Raw genomic sequence first — 19,342 nt, forward strand, 5'->3', positions numbered from 1 at the left:
TCAGATCCCATGTTAGGGCTGTCACAGTATTTCAGGAGGCTTGAAGCCAGCACAGGAATTTCTGGTTTATCCTGCAATGTGATTTTCCTCTAAAAGTCATATTCAGTGAAATAAAAAGATATTTTGCTACCCAGTATAATGTTATGAATGTTAAATTATATAATGACTGTGCTTTTATTTACTAGAGAAAAATTAGTGCTTTTATGTTTCTTGGCCATATTACACACTTTTAAAGGCAAGGAAAAGATACTGATGTTCTCAAATCTGTTTAAATCAATACCAGAAAATCAATGCAGTAGATAATGTAATTAACTCTTACTTTTGTCTTCGATGTATTCATCCCAGTTAAATGTTGTCATTGTTGCATTAATAAATGTACCATTTTCACCTATGGAGCTATTAAAGATGGAAATAACAGTTGTTTCAAAAGTAGAATTGTCTGGAGGCCACTGCAGGCATTTATTCCTCAGGTTGCCCATGAACAGCTGCAGCCCTATCAGTGCAAATACACTCAGGCAAAACACAGTCAGGATCATCACATCTGAGAGCTTCTTCACAGACTGAATCAGGGCTCCTACAATAGTCTTCAGGCCTGCAAAGAGAAAAGATTTTTATTATGATGCTAAATAGATACTAAACACACACCAAAAATCCTGTGACTTTTTTCCTGATAAAGGTTTCATGCAAAAAGACTAGTAATTTGTGACACAATAATTTTAAAGAAAAGCCTTATTATTTGGAAAGATGAATGAGAATATGTAAGTTTAGACTTATTTTATAGTGTAAAAAAATAAAAAGTAGCTGATACCAAACACATTGTTTATGCCAAAACAAGTGATTTTATTATTCATGCTATATCTCAACCCTACATAAAATAGCATTGTTTGCTTTTGCTGATGCTTCTTGCCCAAACCTTTCTTTTATGAATTTTTGCAAAGTATTCTATATTAATGTAACCCCATTGTAAAGACATTATACATGCACATTGAAATGGTATCATAATAATCTTGTTATAATATATGAGGGGTGATGGTTTGGAGAAGAAAGACATCTTTAGAATGATACCCCATGCATGGCCCATGCTATCCTTTAGAGTTTATTTTTTCTTGACATAACTTAAAACTGAATTAAGTTACTATATCAAGTGCCTTCAATAAATGAGAAAATTTGCATCAGTATGAAAGCTTAGAATTAACTTACATTTAAAACATGTAAAGGAAAGCTTGATGTCATAAGATGCAAATCACATAGGCTGTTTACTGCAAATATCTCATGCAAGAATTTGTTAAACTCAAAGGCTGATTTTTTTTTTTTTTTTGTAGAAGAAAATACAACTAATACAAGCATGAATCAATTTAAATAAATTACATGTCTTGATTCCTGCTTTTTTGGTTTGTTGACAATGCAAACAAGGCTTATGCTTTGAAAATGTGAGAACAGCCTTTGTAGAACAAAAGTCAGCCTCGGTGTTTAACCTCGCTCTCACCTGGAATGACTGATATTGTTTTCAAAGCTCGGAGAACTCTGAATGTTCTCAACGCTGAGACATTGCCCAGGTCCACAAACTCTGTCACATATCTGTAATAGGGGAGTTCACACACAAACACAATGACAGCACACAAATAACAGTTGGAGATATGAGGGGCCTAACACCTGACACCAACTACTTCTTACCTGGAATTACAGAAATAGTTTTCAAAGCTCTCAATACTCTGAAAGTTCGAAGAGCTGAAACATTGCCTAGGTTTACAAATTCTGTTACATACCTGTAGGATTAAATCACAATTACTCAGAATTGAGGCAGATTTTATTCTATTTGCTTGGGTCTTTGAGCAAGACCTTTTCACCATTCACTGTATTTTGCCTGTGTTATAAATATACTTCTGGCCATAAAATTAAATTAAGTTTTATCATAATAAACCACATTGACTTGATGTTTGGAAACTAATTTGGTCAGCTATTAGCAGGAAGTCAAAAGGATTCCTTTAATTCTGGTATGCAGAAAGGAGACAGGATATGAACAGTTCAGGGTGATGGCATTCACAATCCTAATGGGCTGGCACACCATGCTGGCCTCCGCAGCACATGCTTGGCTAGAAATACTAAAATGTGTAAAAGAGTAGAAGAAACATATTGAAACTGCAGGAAGTCCAGGCTCCAAATATTCTGGCTGACAAGATATGAGGCAATTTTTAGTCACTAATCTCATGCTACCAGGAAGAATTTTTATTAAAAAAAAAATAAGTAAAGACTTACGCAAATGTAATGACAGTGAAATCTAGCCAATTCCATGGGTCACGGAGAAACGTAAAATCTTCTAAACAGAAGCCCCTTGCAAGAATTTTAATAAGTGATTCAAAGGTATAAATTCCAGTGAATGTGTATCTGAGGAAAATATGCAAGACAGAGTTTATAGATCACGTTATTTTTGCAGTTTATGCTCTCTAGTTGTTTTATTCTCATTTTCTTCTCTTTAAGTGGCATAAGAAATAATGGTAGTTACAACCAACTTTAACATCTGCATAATTTATACCATAAGGAAAGAGGAATGAAATTAGGATTAAAAGACTGATAACCCACATCTTAAATTCAACTTCTACATTCTATGCAATAAGACAGATGCAAAATTCCCAGTTACTTCACTGGTGCATGTTTATGACCAGTCTGAGTCCATGTTATAACAAACCACTCAGATGTATTAGATTAGGATTTTAGAATTTACTTTCAGGCTAAAAATCCTTTCTTCAATGTTATTTTTATGCTGAAATTTTGCTTAGTCCCAAGAGTTGGCAAGTGCCAACCCTGATCAGTCTTCATTGCTCTGTAACTGTTATGGAGTAGGTATATCCTGTACTTCACCTATAGCAAGACAAATGTAGTACTGGAATCAAAAAAGTGCAAGAACAACCAAAATTATTTATGAATGCCAATAAAATTCAGGTAATGATTTTGACTAAAAAATGTAGTTGGAATGTAAATTGAAAATATATTTAATTCTGGCATTCTGCATAATTTCAATCTTCTGTGTTCAAGTGATGTCATCCTGAAATTTAGTTTAATTTATATCTTTAATGAAAAGGAATTCAAATTAAACTGCTCAAAAAGCTTACTCTAACTGAGCTAAACTGAAAACAGTTTTCCAATATGAAAATTTTCCATTCGATTACTAAAAAATTTATTTCCTGCAGAACTTTATTCCACAGATGAGGACATCCATTGTAACTCTAAATGGCACAATATACAGACATGAAGAAATATTCAAGCAACAAATCTTCATCAGAAATATTTACTAGATGCTAGATATCGTGAATACATAGAGGCTTACACTGAACTCAAAATGAGAATGTCTTCGTTGACCTTAATAGCTCTATGATTTCACTTTTGATGTCTGAAGATTAAACAGGTATGGATCAGCCCAAGCAGTAAGGAATGAAGAAGCAGCAGAAAGGAAGAACCAAGAACAGTGTTTCACCCTGTGGCCTGCAGCTTTGGAACTGTCATTGTGTATCAGCACCTCGCAGCTGACATCGTATTGGACCAATTAACCAAGCAATCATCATATTGCACCAATGATTAGCTAACCATTTCAGTACTTTTTTAATAGCTTATTTTGCATACAAGTTTTCCACTGTTAGATTGGTTTAGGTAAGAGAAAGCTGCACTGTGATCAACACAGCCATCCATAAGAGGATTCCTTTATCTGTAACGGTTATTGCAACAAAGAAAGACTGCATATCCCTGCATTCTTGCACAGATGTGACATTGAACGCAGTCAAAAACATTTATAATCCACTTTTTCTGTATCATCATAAGAATGGCTTTTCTTACATTTTCCATCTAGTACTGCAAACAGAGGAAGGACATTAAAGAACTTGTCATGACACAGTTATATGTATTTAATGTTACACAAAAGGAAACAGCATCAGAATAGCTGTTGATAGGATGGCCCAACAAGGTAGCTGCTGCCAGTGGAAGTCATCCTAATATAATTTACAGTAGTTTATTTCTGATTATTGGATGTTATTCAGAGAAAATCCATTTAACTTACTCTACATTCTTTGTCCAGTCTGGAGGGTTACTCATGGTCATAAATACGCAGTTGGTCAAAATAGTGCACATGATAAGCATGCTGAATAATGTAGGCTAAGAGTTAAGGAATGTAAGCCAGAAAATTTCATAAAAAGAGTATCAAATAACACACTGCTTTGGAGATTTTCACTATCAGGAGCTATCTATCCCTCTACTGCTTCTTAATAGCCAGGGAAAAGCCCTGAATATGTAAAGATTTAATTCACTGCTTTATAGCTACAAGAGAACTGTCATACACTAAAAATAGAAAATCTGAAAGATATTTTAAAAAAACACCCCAACTCTAAAGTATTTTTTCTTATTGAACAAAAATGTCAACCTTTGAAGTATCAACTTCTAATGTCATGGAGCAACACAAAAAGTATTTCTTTTAGATGATCTAGACAAATCTGATCTGCTTCATGCATGCAAAACAATGAAAAACACATTTTCTTCACTTTAATATTTTATCATAAAATTAGCCATTTATCAACGTTTTTCCTTATCACTATGATACACTGAAAACTAGCTGCCACATAGTAAGAGAGAACATGGGGAAATCTTAACATGAAAAGTATTTTATTGCTGTTTATATATGACTTTTGTAATATAAATGCTGTTGGGAGGGGAAGGTACATGTGATTCTGAAAAAAAATAAATCCAAGTAGAATTCCAGAACAAGTCCAAGTCATAAATAATGTCATATATTTGAACAGAACAACTCTAAATTTACAAGCTTTTACTCTCAGAACTGCGGACATTCTTCTAAGATCCAAAAAAAATACAATCACCAAAATGAAAACCATGCAGATGAACCACAAAATGCCCACATGATGGCACCAACATCTAAAGCTACAGAGAGGACAAAGCTCAAGTTTGAGAACAGCTGCAGGCTCATGTGGTGCTCCTAAATAGAAATCCAAATACAATGGGATGAGAAGTACTGTGAGGTTCCCCTGAAAAACTTTTCTTTGCATGTCTATGCTAATAAAAAAACCTTCAAGTGGTAATGATACCTCTACCTTCTGAGCTGTCAAAAACTGTGGCATTACATTCAGCAATTCTTTGGGTTTTCTGTGCAATGAATATATGAATATATTTAAAATCCTTTACTGAGAACCTAGCTTTTCTTTATGTAATTCACATATGAACAAAGCAAAAGAGAAATAAATATATTTTTTTTAACATTAAAACCTCATGCTACAAGTGTTTCACCACCCTGTACTTTACATAGGCTTTCAAAATCTTTTTTGATGAAATGTCCACTTAGAGTTGCAAATCCTCACTACACTTTCGTTAGTGGAAAAATAACTATAATATACCTTACCATAAATTTAAACAACTTGTTTTAGCATTCTGACTTTGGTGACTAGCTCTTCACCACCACCTCAGTCCCATAATCTTCTATTATTCCCCATAACTCAATATAATAATGCTTCAGAATATGAGAAAGAGTGTCATATAACTGGAAGTAATTATTTGTAGTGGCACCCATAGCAAGAAAATTGAAAACAGGCTATATAGTATCATGATTGTTTTGGAAATCATTTGTAGGCTAGCCATTGATAACAATGTCTAACACATACCAACCACTATAATTATCAGTCTTTCACTATACCAAGACTGAAAAAAGTCCTTTCAAGATTTAATCTACATAATCTTAGGATTCCTACATGCAATGCTAACACAAAGCTACTTTCAGTGTGCTTATGTTAGACTACTCTAAATACAATTGTGCCAACATTTGTATTTTTTCCTTATTAAGTAAGCTGGCTTTCTAAAGTCAATGACCTCATTGCTCATATTGGTATTTGGGATCAGACCAGTGGGATGCCTACTATAGTCTGCTATTAAAACACTGAAAAAGACAAAATAATAGTTAAGTAATTATAATAATTTAGCTTTTCAAATCTCTACCTGCAATGGGGAAATCTCATGACCTTCTTGGAAGACTGAAATTAAAACATCAATAGGCTTACAAGTGTATAATGCAATAATGATGAAGAAATAAAACAGATAGGTGGGATACATACAAGACTAAGCATGTGTAACAAAACAAGAAAACTAAGCTGTTTTATGAATCTATCTTTCTGTGTTATCTGAATCAGACAATGAAAAGAAATAGTGAAACCATATTTTCACTCACACAAGCACAGACCTAGAATCAAAGATTTGATTTTAATACACAGTGTCCAGGGAAGAACTGAAAGTAATCTGAGCAATATATCTGCAGTTTATGAAAAATGTGGAGGAGGGGGAAAGATGAAAAAAGATGACAAGATTACAGAAAAAAATAAGAGGGAAGGAAAAATTATGTGGGGGAAGAAAGAAGATACAGAAATCGTAAAAGACGATGACTGGTTGTCTGGCTTCTGGTATTACTATATTAGATCCAGCAATGAACAGAAATGAAAAAGGAGAATGAGAAAAAGAACAGAAGACAGAAATAGTAGAGAGAAGAGGGACAAAGCACTACTGATCACATTGATCCTGGGACATGTGCCAGAGAATGATTTAAATACTAAGTAACATCTCATTCATTACAGTTTTAGACTAACCACTTGAAAAGGATATGAATGTACCAAAATCTTAATAGCTATTTTTCTAAGAGGATTGAAAGGAGTTAACATGTACAGGGCAGAGGTGGCACTGAATCGGAATATTGCCTTCCCTTTATTTAATACTATAAAGGTCTGGAAAAAGAAAAAGAGAATGAAAAATAGCATTTAGAAGATACCAAATTACAAATCCTGAATCATTCTCATTTCATCATTAATCATATTTGGTCAATATGCTCTTTTTTCATTGACCCAATCCCCTTGTCTAGTTCACACGTTGTTGCATCCAGCCAAATTACTATAAATACAATTAAATGAACACTTAAATGCATCTATTTGGAAATCATAAGTAATCCTGATATTGCTAGCTAGTAAACAGAGACAAGTATGAAAGTAATGTAGGCAATATTTGAAGAATTAGCATACTTTTTGTACAGTATAATAGATACACTGAGGTGTGTAACTGTAACCAAAATGAGAGCCATTAAAACTTCAACTTCAATCCCTAAATCAAATAACCAGCATAAATTATCAAATCAAAGTACTAAGACAAAAGTAGCTCAAAGTGGTCTAAGTTTCAAGTGATCATGAAAATACGGAAATCAAGAGGGCTCAATAACCATTTTTTAATATAACACTAACATACTCAATTTTTGCTGTGTTCTGAGAGTAATGTATTAGTCCCCTTTTCAACTGTTGCTTGTGATAGTTCTGTACCTGCAAATCTATTTTCCTTGTCATACTTTACTTTCACCTAATACGGAATTCACTCTATTCACTGTACCCAGGTATTTTCACTGTCTCTCCAGTTTCAGCAATGACTCATGTATATTACCAACATTAAAAAATGCATTTTTAAATGTAAGAGTGCTTTTAAAATCCAAGCAATAAAGAAAAAAACCTATAAGGTTTTTTTTTTTAATTATGTTGATTCCCACACACCTGGGGAAAGTCCTGTCTATTTCCATCATCTCTTCTTTCTATACATGGATGACTTTCAGGCTTTTTGAAAGGAAGTGAACCTAGATAGCATTGTGGCAGTCCTAGGAAGCCCAAAGGGCACATAAACCATGCAGACCTGGAACCCTGCCAACAGCCATGATCTAACTCAACTGAAATCAGAGGGTAGCATTTGTCAAGATTATGCCTTACTTTCTGAGCAGGTGTGGCAAACAGAGCAGCTGAAACCACAATGCCTCTCCCTGCCTGAAATAATTATAAAAATCAGTGGTTCCAAATGTAAAATGTTTGCATTCTCCCATACTTAGTGATTCTCAACCTGTACTTTGTTCTCTTATTGTACAGGAGTCTGTAACATGCTCTTTACTATGAAGATTTTTCAACTCTCCTACTATTAGTCCTGGAGTTAATGAAAACAGGACTTTTAGTAATCAGAGTTCTTATGTTTTCTGTTCCCTTTACTCTGACAAAACCTCTGATGAAGTAGCATTTGTGTTATACTGACTCATCAAGTTAAGATAAAAAATGAAAATGGAGCCTGACCCAAAAAATTATGTTCAAGAATATGCAAAGAACTCTAGGAAAAATAATAGGAGAAAATATGATCACAACATACAGCTTGAAGTCTTGCTTTTCCTACTAGAAACCACAATGCTTTTGGAAAAGATCACGACAACTGCTGTGCATTTCTCAATCAGGAACAAGCAATTCAGCAGGATTTTACTTCACGTCCACACTTAATTGCAGAATTACTCTTCTAGTTTCCAAAGCATGATGATACATGCTCTAACTTTAGGATTTCTGGCATTGAATTTAGATTTTTACTACTACAGAATGTGGAAAGAATCAAGGAAAGGAATTGGTACTTTTACCCAAATCCTATTTGCCTTCCAGACTTCAACAGGGTAAATCACTTGAGTAAAGGGAGCAAGACATGACAATTAGTTGAAAACCGTGTTTTCAAATTTAATTCATGATTCTCCATACATGAATTCAATTTTAGAAATTCTGCAATGAACACTTAAGGCACAACTGATTTTTTTTGAGCTGTTCTGCTTAGTTATTCATGGTATGCCTATATTGCTATTGTTTCAATATATTACTGATGAGGCATACCCCTAATTCCTGCAGGAAATATCTTCATTTGCATTTTTTCTCTTAGTCTGAGTTTGATTCATAACAATTCTTGGAGTTTTTCTTCATTTTTCTTTGAAGCAGTTTCTTCACTTTCATGGGTTTTGTTTTTTTAATTTACTTGTTTTTGTTAGCTAGCTAGTTTCCTCAGGAAAGAAAAGAAAGCAGGAGAAAAAAATTATGAAAATAGGAAAAAAAAAATTTCTTCTTTACTAGTAGAATAATGAGACTGCAATACATATGATGCCAAAATCAAAGGGACTGAAAATCTGGAGGAAATCCAAGGCCATCTGGACACTAGTCTAAAGTTCAACACTTTTGTGCTGGCCACAGCAGTTGTTGTTACTTTAAATTAAAGCAAATATGTGGATTTTTTTTAAAGTAACATCTCCATAAAAATAATTTTTTAATTATGTAACATTCTGTCAACACTCCAAGTGCAATTGCTACCTCCGCTTTATTTATGTCCCTCTTTTAAACGCCTCCTCTTTGAAAACAATCATGGAACAAAATAGAATTGGATAAGAAAATTTTTTCACCCAGACTAAGTTGGATATATGATGCCACTATAGAGTAAATATGGATCAGGATGATCATCATATCCTGAGAAATTACCTTTACATACTTCCCTAGCCTTCCTAGTGAAAAGAGAATGCAACCTAAACTTTTCAGAACAGTGAAGAAATGTAGTAAGAGGATGTGTAGCTACCTTTGAGATGAATTTCATATTGAAGACCTGCTCCTTTCACAACTATAACACAGCAATTAGTAATTATTCTAAAGAGAAACCCCCTGTGCTGCTACTTTAATTCTCCTGTGTGTAAAACATTGCAAGTTACAGGTTTTAATAAAATGCCAAGTTCATTAAAAAAAAAATTAAGTGCATCTTTACTTATCTATAAGGTCCCATAAGCATTACTAATTTCTGTTCTTAGAGTGGAGATCTCTGCCAATCACATCAGCTGTTGGGGGAATTATTATATGGAAGCTCTAGGTCAAAAATAATAAAAATACTATGTCTTTGAAGGGTTGTTTGTTATTTATTTTTCTTAAAGTCTGACAGAAATACAACACACTCACTTTTTTATTGATATAATATGGGTCCAGGTCTTCCAAGGGCTCGGACACCATTCCTGGAGGTATGTCGCCATAAATAAATGGCAGTGTCTTTCCTGCCTCCAAGTCACTGTTTGGCTTTGGGCCATCTTCATCATCATCATCTTTGCGCTCTTGTTTGGATTTTTTAGCTTTCTCTTCATTGATACGCTGTTCAATAGCTGCAAGTGACTCTCTTGTGAAGTAGCGGAAGCTGTCGGGTCCTGGTGGTACCAGCACTGATTGTGCCATCTTTTCATCCTGCACCTCTTAATTACTGTTTAGCCTCTCTCATAAAAAAAGTGCTAAAAACACAAAAAAAAACACAGAAAAAATTTAGAACAACACAGCTACCAACAATGTAAAGTAATATACCATCACAGAATTTTGTGGGGGACATCTTGTTAAGCTCAGTAATTATCATCCAAGAGGAAGCTGCCATTAAATGAATTTTTAAATTTGCATTTATTTCAAGACAAACCATTTTTCTTTGCCTCTTAGAGTTGTCTCAGAGGTATCAATTCTTAAAGCATTTAGTTTAAAATTCATTTAGTGCTTGCACCAACAGATTGTCAATTCTACAGGCTGATAAAAAAGTCACATACAATACAATAACACCTTTTGCCTTTATCAAGGGTAATGTTATCCATTACCAAGCATAAAGCAGAAGCACTACATTCAGCGTGAGGAATCAATAGTTCTGAAGTATTTGGTTCCATGTTGAGTGAGACTCCTGACAATGTAGCTCCTTATTACCCAGAAAGATGCATCTTGGACCAGTCCTCCCTCTAGCTATATGGACCAGAAATGACTCTTAGAATCCACTACTGCCATGTAAGGCCAGAAGGATCAGTTGAAAGCAATACAAGATGCTCCTTCTCTTCGAGTACAAATATGCTGCCTTTGCTGAACTGCCAGCTCAGGAAACGAGGTTCAGGCATAAGCACCTGTATTCAGAACCCCTGCCTGGCAACACACTGTGCACTGGAAGAATTGCTGAATTAAACAAAACCAATTTTTATTTATTACATCCTGCACTTAGATCTTTTATATTTGATATCATATCAATTGTATATATATTTCACGAATTTCACCAGCAAGAGCAGGACCATCTCTTCTTAATGTCTCCAGGCAGTTCAGTTAAAAAGAATAGTGGAAAATATTCCCAATGCAAATACTTTGATCTGAAATTACAAACAGGATTTCTGCTGTAACCTACAAGAATTTTTCACAAGCGTCCTTCTGAGTAAGCACATTAAAAATATAGCAAATGCAATAAAATAAGGAATTCTGAGTAAGACAATATACCAAGAAACAATAATTAAAATGATACAAAAGTTTGAATACAATCAGCCTGATCCTATTTTACTGTCTCGCTTAGCACACATACTCCAGCACAGCCGCAACAAATTAATATTTTTGAAGGCTGTTAAATAAGCTGCAACATGATGCTTTCTCCTCCTTTTCAACCATATGCACACAGCCACTTACACCTACACAATCCACACATATCCCAACTCCTGCAGGTCTCCCTGTGAGCATGCTCTTCCACTGCAGGCAAATGCACCTGGTGCATTCTGTCATGGACGGTTTGTACCAAACTGCTGCTGGAAGCCACACTGATTACCACCAGCAGAAAGGTTCATTAGGAAAATGAAAGTGGTCCTACAGCAGAATCCTGTTAAATTTTATTTCTAATTACAGAAGGAAAAAAAAAAAAAAGAAAAAGCATAATTCTGTTTTAATACTGCAGGAAACAATTAAAAATTCATTACCAGTGAAGAATCTTGCAGTTACGTGGGTTTGGAATGGCACCAGGGAAGACTGCAGTTAAAATTCCATCATGCCTTTTCCTTTTTTTTTTTCCCTTTCTTCGTCTTCTTTTTTTTTTTTTTTTTTTTTTTTTTTTTTTTTTTTTTTTTTTTTTTTTTTTCTTTTTAATTCTCCTTTTACAGACCACACCCAACTTCCTGCTGAAGGATCCTGGTTAATGAAGTAAAGTCTGGCATTTCCTGTGAGCCTACTAAGTGCTGTAACTCTTATTGCCAGTAGATGGTACTGATATATACTCATAAATTCTTCTCAAAAATGGTAAAGAATTTTTGCATGCTTGAACACTTGCTTAAACTGAGACTCTTGGACTAAAATATATGATTTTATATAACCAGTCAAGTCTCAAGATTCTCAAAAATTCTTTTGAATACATAGCAGCTACTGCTGATGTGACCATAGCTGTTAAAACTGTGAAGGTGAGAAAGAAAGAAAGTAGGAGGGATAGCAAAGTAAGAGAAATCAAAAAATGGAGGTTACACAGGCACAGTACAACCTAAAAAAATTGCTGAAACTGTATTATCAGCAGTCTGGATTATTTTGAACTACAGGTTGTGTAAATATTCTAAAATAAATGCATACAATATGTTCACTGTGCATTCTTTCTAAATACGGATCGGCCAGCAATGGGAGAGAAGGAGGGCACTTCTGAGTGTTCACTGCAGCAGCGAGTTCCTGTATAGAAGTCATCTATTCCTGCTCCCTGCTGCAGCAGGTGGTTGGGAGCACTGGAAACCACTCTCTGTGGCAAATCAGTAAAACACCCCCTTCGGGCCCCACTCTACCAAAACACCATCCTACTTCTTTCCACTCTTCTGCTTGCTCTGTATTTTCCATGCTTACCAATTTTTGTACTTTCTCCTCCTGCTGCACCAATAAAACTTTTTTATCGCTCTCCTACCTCACCATCAACCTTCTGCTCTTCCCTCCTCCTTTCACACATACACAAATCTCTTCCAAACTTTCAAAGCAAGACACGTTGCCGTATCTATATGTATCTATATATCTTCTGGCAGTCATTTACTCTCCGCCGTCTCCTTTCCTTCAGCCACAAAGAGGACAGAAAAAAAAAAAAAGGTGTGGAAAGTAATAAAACGCAAAAAGTCAATCTAAAGTAAGAGACATTGTAGAAGGAATTAATAGAGTGGCTGAAGAAATGTCACTGTGGCTTTGAAAAACAGACAGTTAAGAGAGGGAAAAATATTGATAATTTTTTCCTTTTGTAATTGTGGTGAGAGAATGAAAAGTTTGACTTGGTCAAAATAAGGTTTTTGAAATTTTCAGCAACTAGGACATACTGTGCCAAATGAGAACTATAATTCAAGGACAACAAAAGTATTGGTTTTTATTCATTTAAACATCACACCGTTTTTTAAAATAATGTTAAAAGCCTTTTTAGAAAAGCATTTCATTCGATAGGGTTTTCTATTTTCACAGATGATTCAAAGAAATCAACAAAAAGTTTACAAATCATTCCATGTAACCAATTGTTTTTGGTTAAGAAGCTTTGGATGAAAACTCCTGGCTGGCTCGAATTAGGACTACAGTTTACTTGGGGCTGTTTTGAAGTCTCAAAATAAGTGGATTGTGAGACAGCACAGATCCACAGGAGGAGTAGAGGAGCTTCTAATTACAAAAGCATTTTGATTATTTATTTGTATGGATAGGCAACTGCTTATGTATGAAAGTTACAGTAAACCAAGTACCTGAAAAGCCGGGCTAATTCACACAATATGGAAAACGTGCCTCATTCTTCCATTAACAGTTCGTTAAGTGAAAGTATCTGATTATTTGTTTCTTATTGTAAGGGTCTGAAATTACCATAGATCTCATTTTGATTTCCACCAGTGCTATACAATCTACAAGCACAGTGTGAGGAAGGGCAGCAAAAAGAGAAGACAAAAAGGAAATAGCCAAGGGACATTGTATCCCATTGCTCTAGAGACTTGGGCCTACAGACTTACTAGGCTGTAAAAGAAAATGAATAAGTATTTTGGAGAGACAGACTGCACAGGAAATGCAATATCAGCTTTGCAGTCTGAAAGAAAAAATATATATATTTCTAAAGGGAAGACAACAGTAATACATCTAGAGAAGCTTGTAACAATCCTTAAAATAATTAAAAAAAAATCCTTACTACACATAGCTATAGTAAATGCAACAGATAAAATTATTAGAGATAGAAAGGGACAATTATTAAATTAGATAGCAAATAGCAATGAAAACCCAATTCAACATAGCCTATGTTTAAGAACTATTGTGTGAACATGGTAAAAAAGTTACCTAAAACATAAACACGATATAAGAATAGCAATTCTGGTAATAAGTCATTCCAACTGCTGTCTAGCTTCCCACCTACAGCCATGGGTACATGTTATGAACAATTTTATCACTGACGGTATCTATCTTCCCTCTACTGTGGCATGTGTGAAAGCTTGAAATGGACCTTGTCATTTACTCATCTGGTAAAACACAAGGCCCAAAGAGAGGGTAGAGATGAAGAAGTTTTCAGTGTCATATGTAAAGAAACTCTACATGAGGGCGAATAATTTTTGACAGAACAGAGACAAGAGAAACCTCCAAATCTTTTCCTGACATCCTAAGATCCTTCATTTACAGACAATCCTGATTAATAAAATTAGAAGGAAAATAGAGTATCAGTTTTTCCTCGGAAATGTGTAAAAAACTGTCTTTGTTCAATGGCAAAGCAAAGCATTAAAATGCACAACTGGCAAGTGGCCATCATTCTCTGTGGTTCTGTGATTGTTTTACTCTCCAGCTGTGTGTCCCTGTACAATATTAAATTGTCTCTAATTGCATGACTTTTCATTAATAGTTCTGAATTTCATCTCGTTCCACTAACACCAGTCATCAAGCTCATCTAGTCCTTTCTGTATAATAGCTTGCTCAGTCTTTGACAATGCCTTACAACTTTGTGATAGGAGCAAATTATATTGGCATATTTCCATTTCTTTGCTGAAACAATAAATTAAACTTTAAATAAAATCTGTCCCAAAATTAAAATAGTGGCAAGCAACTTTGACCAAAGTGTAGGTTACTGTGATAATTGCTGTAGTTTGCAAAATATGTTAATACTACTCTAAGACCCTTAATCTTAAAAAATTAAACAACACTATTAATTTTACAGTCTAAAATAAAATAGTATTTTAATTGAAAGGGCAAAAGAGACCTAAGCAGAGCTTTTTCTTCTTGTAAATAGTTTTTCAAGATTAATTTAATTTCATTTAATCAAATACATTGAATCTAAAGAATTCCTGTCACCTCTTCCCCCCATGATACTTAGAATTCTTACTATACTACTAAATTAATCATGGTGATCTAGGTGACTGGAAAACATGCTTGCTAGCTTCGAGATGACATGAAACTGGGAGGGCTACAACTAAACAGGAGAATAGTATTAGAATTTAAAATGTCCTGACGAACAACAAAATGGGCTCAAAAAGTGATGCAATTGAAGAATTATGCGTTCTACATTTTATACTTAGACAATATGGAAAGAATTCAGACTGCAGAAATAAAACATCCAAGGAAATGTAGGATCCAAGAGATCCTATATCTGAAAGCTTCCAGGGAGATGTAAGATTTGAGCTCTTTCTATCATAATTTTACATTGAAAAGATCAATTGAAGACACAATTATTGTCTTTATATGTCCAAAAAGCTCTTCCAAGGAAGCAAAGGAATTTGTTTTCTTTTTTATCTAACATACAGATAAACAGGTTGTGGCGTTAAACTGCCACAAGAGGGTTTGTTAGGAAAACTTTTTACCAGTGAAAAGAGGGAATTAACAGATTAGACATATGACAATCTTTCAAGGACTTTAAGAAAAGCTAGACCTTGGAAGAAAAAGATCAGTGGTGAGTGTGGTTTTGTAGCGAAACTGATTAGGATAAGAGTCAAGAAACTTCTAACAGGCCTTCACTGTTTTAGGATCTTAGTAAGTGTAGGTTTCTCATTGTTTTGTGCTGCTTCATCTGTTATATTTCTCCCCAGGCCTAAAGGAAGCTGTCAGCACTCCACGGAATTGCATGAAAGATTGCATAACATGAGATTGCCCTGTTGGAAGGTGGACGGTTTCGAGCTGGTGCCGTACCTCTGCTAAGATTTAAGTTTTCACTGCTGCACTGCTGAAATTAGACAGCAAATAAACATCAGTTCTCCTGTGCTTGAGGTTTGTGTGTTTCATACAATGCTCCACTGTCTGTTCAGTAGCCACAGCTGAGACAGAGGTCCCTTCATACAATATCGATGTACTGAATCATGCACTTTGAACAGTAGGTGTTCCTGCAAAAAAAATGTTTCCAAATGGCTCTTACAAGAGCTATATAAAAACACAATTCCTACACATTTTCCAACATTTTATATGGATGTATAACTAGCAAGTCACCTCTGAAAATGCTTTAAGTAATTACTTGAAACCTTAAGCCAATATGAGATAGTTCTGTCAGAAAGGACAGATGCATTTTCCACCCACTCTTAGCCTGCTCATTTCCCACTGTGTTGGCCTGAGCATTTCTGCATCTCTGCATTTTAGCCAGATCAGCCCAGTAGTCTGGTTGAAAACTGTAAATAACTGGGCAGATTTCAGAAATATCAAAGAGCTGATCCATTGCACTTAAGTAAAGAAATTAGGAGTCTTAATGTCTCGTGATGTCCTCTCACTGTAGAGTGAAAAGGACTAGCTGACTACCTTCAGTCTTCCAAATTGTAGTGCTTCACCTAAGTGCAAGCTCAAAAGGCTTAAGGCACCAGAGTATGAACAAATGGATCTCCAGAGCTTTGAATAATGGAGCAGAACAGGGCTCTAACAACTGTAGTCAACAAATATTGGCACAGATCCTGTACCTGGTGTAGAACACACATAAGTAGAATAAAAAGACAAAAAGGGTTATTTAAATGCCTAAATGCTAGCAAATCTAAGATTAAATTAGGCTACCATTCAGTTACAGCAGTCTCAGGATTGCTCTTCCAAGATAGAAAGTGACCAGGATCACCTGTTTCCTTTCAACATGAACATCAGGATAGCATTTTAAGAAAAATGTGCAGCAAGGATCATATAATGTGAAAACAGATATACAAAGATCCATATTGGGAAAGTCTGGGGGTCCTTCAAATCAATTTTCTTACTCTCTTTAAAATTTATTTCAGGAAACTATCCATAGGTCTCTGGCAAGATGTACTCCAAAGAATTATGAAAAAAAATTGTAAAAATCAGTTAATTGTTATCTTTAATTACTTTAACCAGTAACTGGCAATGACTTGCATTTGTTAAAGTTAATCCATTTTCCTCTTTTATCAGAAACAGCCTTGGAAAAATTGCTGATTTTCACTCAAATGTCAGTGCACAAACAAAAAACCTACTTCCTACTTGTCTTTCCAGATGAGAGCCCCTTAAATCCTTCTTTCTAGTATTAGACAATCTGGATTTTTCACTTGATGAAAATACCATTCTTAACTTTTTTATTTAATACAGCAAGATAAGCTTTCTACAGACTGTAATGATCTCCTCCAGTGCTCCTTGACCACAGGAAAAAAGGCTGATTTAAATCCAAGGTTCAAAACAAAAGTTCAAGTTTCCCTTGACAAAAAGAGAAATACTGTCTCCTAATCAAATAGCAATGTGGGAAGACAATGCAAGAGTATTCACCAAATCCCTAATGAAGCTGATTAAGTGATTACGGCCTTTCAGCTATCTAGCTGCAGTGGGCTCTTCTTCAAATCAATCTTTGCCCTGCTACACATCGTGAGAAACTATCCCCACAAGCAGAGTCTTGTGTAAGTGTCAGGCTAGAGATTTATCCATTTTTAGTGTGTTTGTGTGGGGAGAGTGAATATACAATTCAAAGATGTAATGATAACAGAAGTGCCATATGTATGGGATGAGCTAGATATTTCCAGATGCCTGAATAGGAGAATATGCTGACTACTTATGCTGTTAATAAAACACGCAGTGACTTCTTTCCTGACAAACCAGAACTCGGAATTTAGCATTCCCAGTATGGGCATTATGCAGAGATGTTTAGAATGAAATCTCCAATCAATCTTAACTACAGCATGGCTACAGAAAATTCATATATAATTTACATCCTTCTGGATACAAGGCACCAGGTATATGGGAGATTCTAACATCCCCGGAACATCTGTCTAGAAGTTTTGGATGAACAACGTATATCATTATTCTGAATCTACTGACAAATTATTGTGGGAAATACTATGTGAATCCACTTTTATAGCCTCTTGCTATCTTCTGCTGCAAACACGACCTATGAATAAGCCTGTGCCTTATCAGTTATCGCTTACGTAAGCCCAGGTCAGGCTCCGACAGGGAAGCCGGGCGAAGCTTCCCTCGAGCCAGGGACAAAGGGGCACGGGTCGAGCCCTCCATCTCCATGAACTGCTGCGAGCAGCTTCCACTTCCACGCAAAACATTTCCACCCGCTCCTTGTAACCCGGCAGCGCCAGCAGGCCGACAGGGCGGGCGCTGCGGCGAGCAGGCGGGAAGCAGGCAGGGGAGTGAGGCAGGGGAAGCAGGCGGAGCCCGCCCGGCGCCACCGCCCAGCCCGCTCCGCCGGCGGGCGCCGCAGGTGCGGCAGCCGAGCCGCCGCCCTGAGCCCCGGCAGCCGCCGTTGGCACAGCGAGGGAAGACGGGCAGCCCGGTGCCGCTGGAAGCAACGAGGCCGAGTGAAAAGGCGGCCGGGGAGGCGGTCGGGAAGCGGCCGGGCTCCGCAATGGCGCGGCGCCCAGGGGAGGTTGCCAAGCAACCGGTCCGGCGGCTGCGGCACCGCGCTGCGCGGGGGGAGCGCCGCCGCCCGCGGGCTCCGAGGCTCCCGCAAAGCCTCCTCTGACACACGGCCTCTTCCAGAGGGACAGCTGCCCCCGGCGGCTTCAGCCGGGCACGGTCACACGGGAGCAGCAGGAGGCGCGGGAAGGAGCAGGTGTTTAGGGCAGATAACGGCAGGAGAGGCAGAAGTGGAGTGGGTTGCTGAGGAGAACCCGCCCTTCAGAGCCACCAGCGAGGGACAGCGGAGCCCCGCCGGGCGAGGTCCCTCCTCGCTATCCCAAGAGCTCAGCTGAGCAGCGATGGAGCCAAATTCAGGCTTTACCATCAGGGCGGGAAGAAACCGGGGGATCACCATCCCTCCTTCAGTTACATTTGTGTACCGTCTGTGTTGGATACAGAGTCAGCCATGCTGCCTACTGCCTGCAGCCAGCCAATTCCCCTGCTCCGGGTGGGCGGGTGTGTTGTGGGGCTTTTTTAAATAGGAAACGGTGACTGTAAAACCATAGAAACGGACCTGGGGAGTGGGGTGCTGGGACAGTTTTTACATCATCTCCACTCATTTCAAGCTGTTGGTATATTTTTGATAAAAAATTAACCTCATCCACTACATGCCAAAAACCCTGAGTTTTGACTTGGTATATGTGAGAGGACGTGAGGGTGTACGTGTCCAATTTGTAACTTTGCAAATTAAACAGAACCTGGATCTGAACGGAGCATTTTCTAAATAGGCTTGCATTTGCAAAGATAGCTGACTAGTGACAAACAAAACTGCCTCTTGAGAAACTTCCAAACCCAAAACACAATAGGCACAGAAAGTATGAGGACCATCCCACATGGGGGAAACAAATATCTCCATGGATAACAGATGAGAATTTCTCCCCCGGGAACTGTACTGA

The 19,342-nt window shown here is 36.9% G+C and overlaps 1 protein-coding gene across 1 annotated transcript in view; it reads right to left on the reverse strand.

The window, feature by feature from the left end:
- SCN2A (sodium voltage-gated channel alpha subunit 2) overlaps nucleotides 1-18,072 on the reverse strand; it is a 62,991-nt gene extending 44,919 nt beyond the window's left edge. The window contains exons 1-9 of the mRNA XM_053948415.1: nucleotides 17,966-18,072; nucleotides 15,759-15,949; nucleotides 12,489-12,687; nucleotides 9,801-10,120; nucleotides 6,643-6,761; nucleotides 4,049-4,138; nucleotides 2,257-2,385; nucleotides 1,487-1,578; nucleotides 320-592 (exon numbers count right to left, since the gene is read on the reverse strand). Of these exons, the coding sequence (XP_053804390.1) occupies nucleotides 320-592; nucleotides 1,487-1,578; nucleotides 2,257-2,385; nucleotides 4,049-4,138; nucleotides 6,643-6,761; nucleotides 9,801-10,067 (970 nt within the window). The 5' untranslated portion in view covers nucleotides 10,068-10,120; nucleotides 12,489-12,687; nucleotides 15,759-15,949; nucleotides 17,966-18,072. The remainder of the gene's footprint in view (nucleotides 1-319; nucleotides 593-1,486; nucleotides 1,579-2,256; nucleotides 2,386-4,048; nucleotides 4,139-6,642; nucleotides 6,762-9,800; nucleotides 10,121-12,488; nucleotides 12,688-15,758; nucleotides 15,950-17,965) is intronic.
- Between the last annotated feature and the right edge of the window lie 1,270 nt (nucleotides 18,073-19,342).

The sequence above is a fragment of the Vidua chalybeata genome, chromosome 7, assembly GCF_026979565.1.
Source record: "Vidua chalybeata isolate OUT-0048 chromosome 7, bVidCha1 merged haplotype, whole genome shotgun sequence".
In the NCBI taxonomy this organism is placed as follows: domain Eukaryota; kingdom Metazoa; phylum Chordata; class Aves; order Passeriformes; family Viduidae; genus Vidua; species Vidua chalybeata.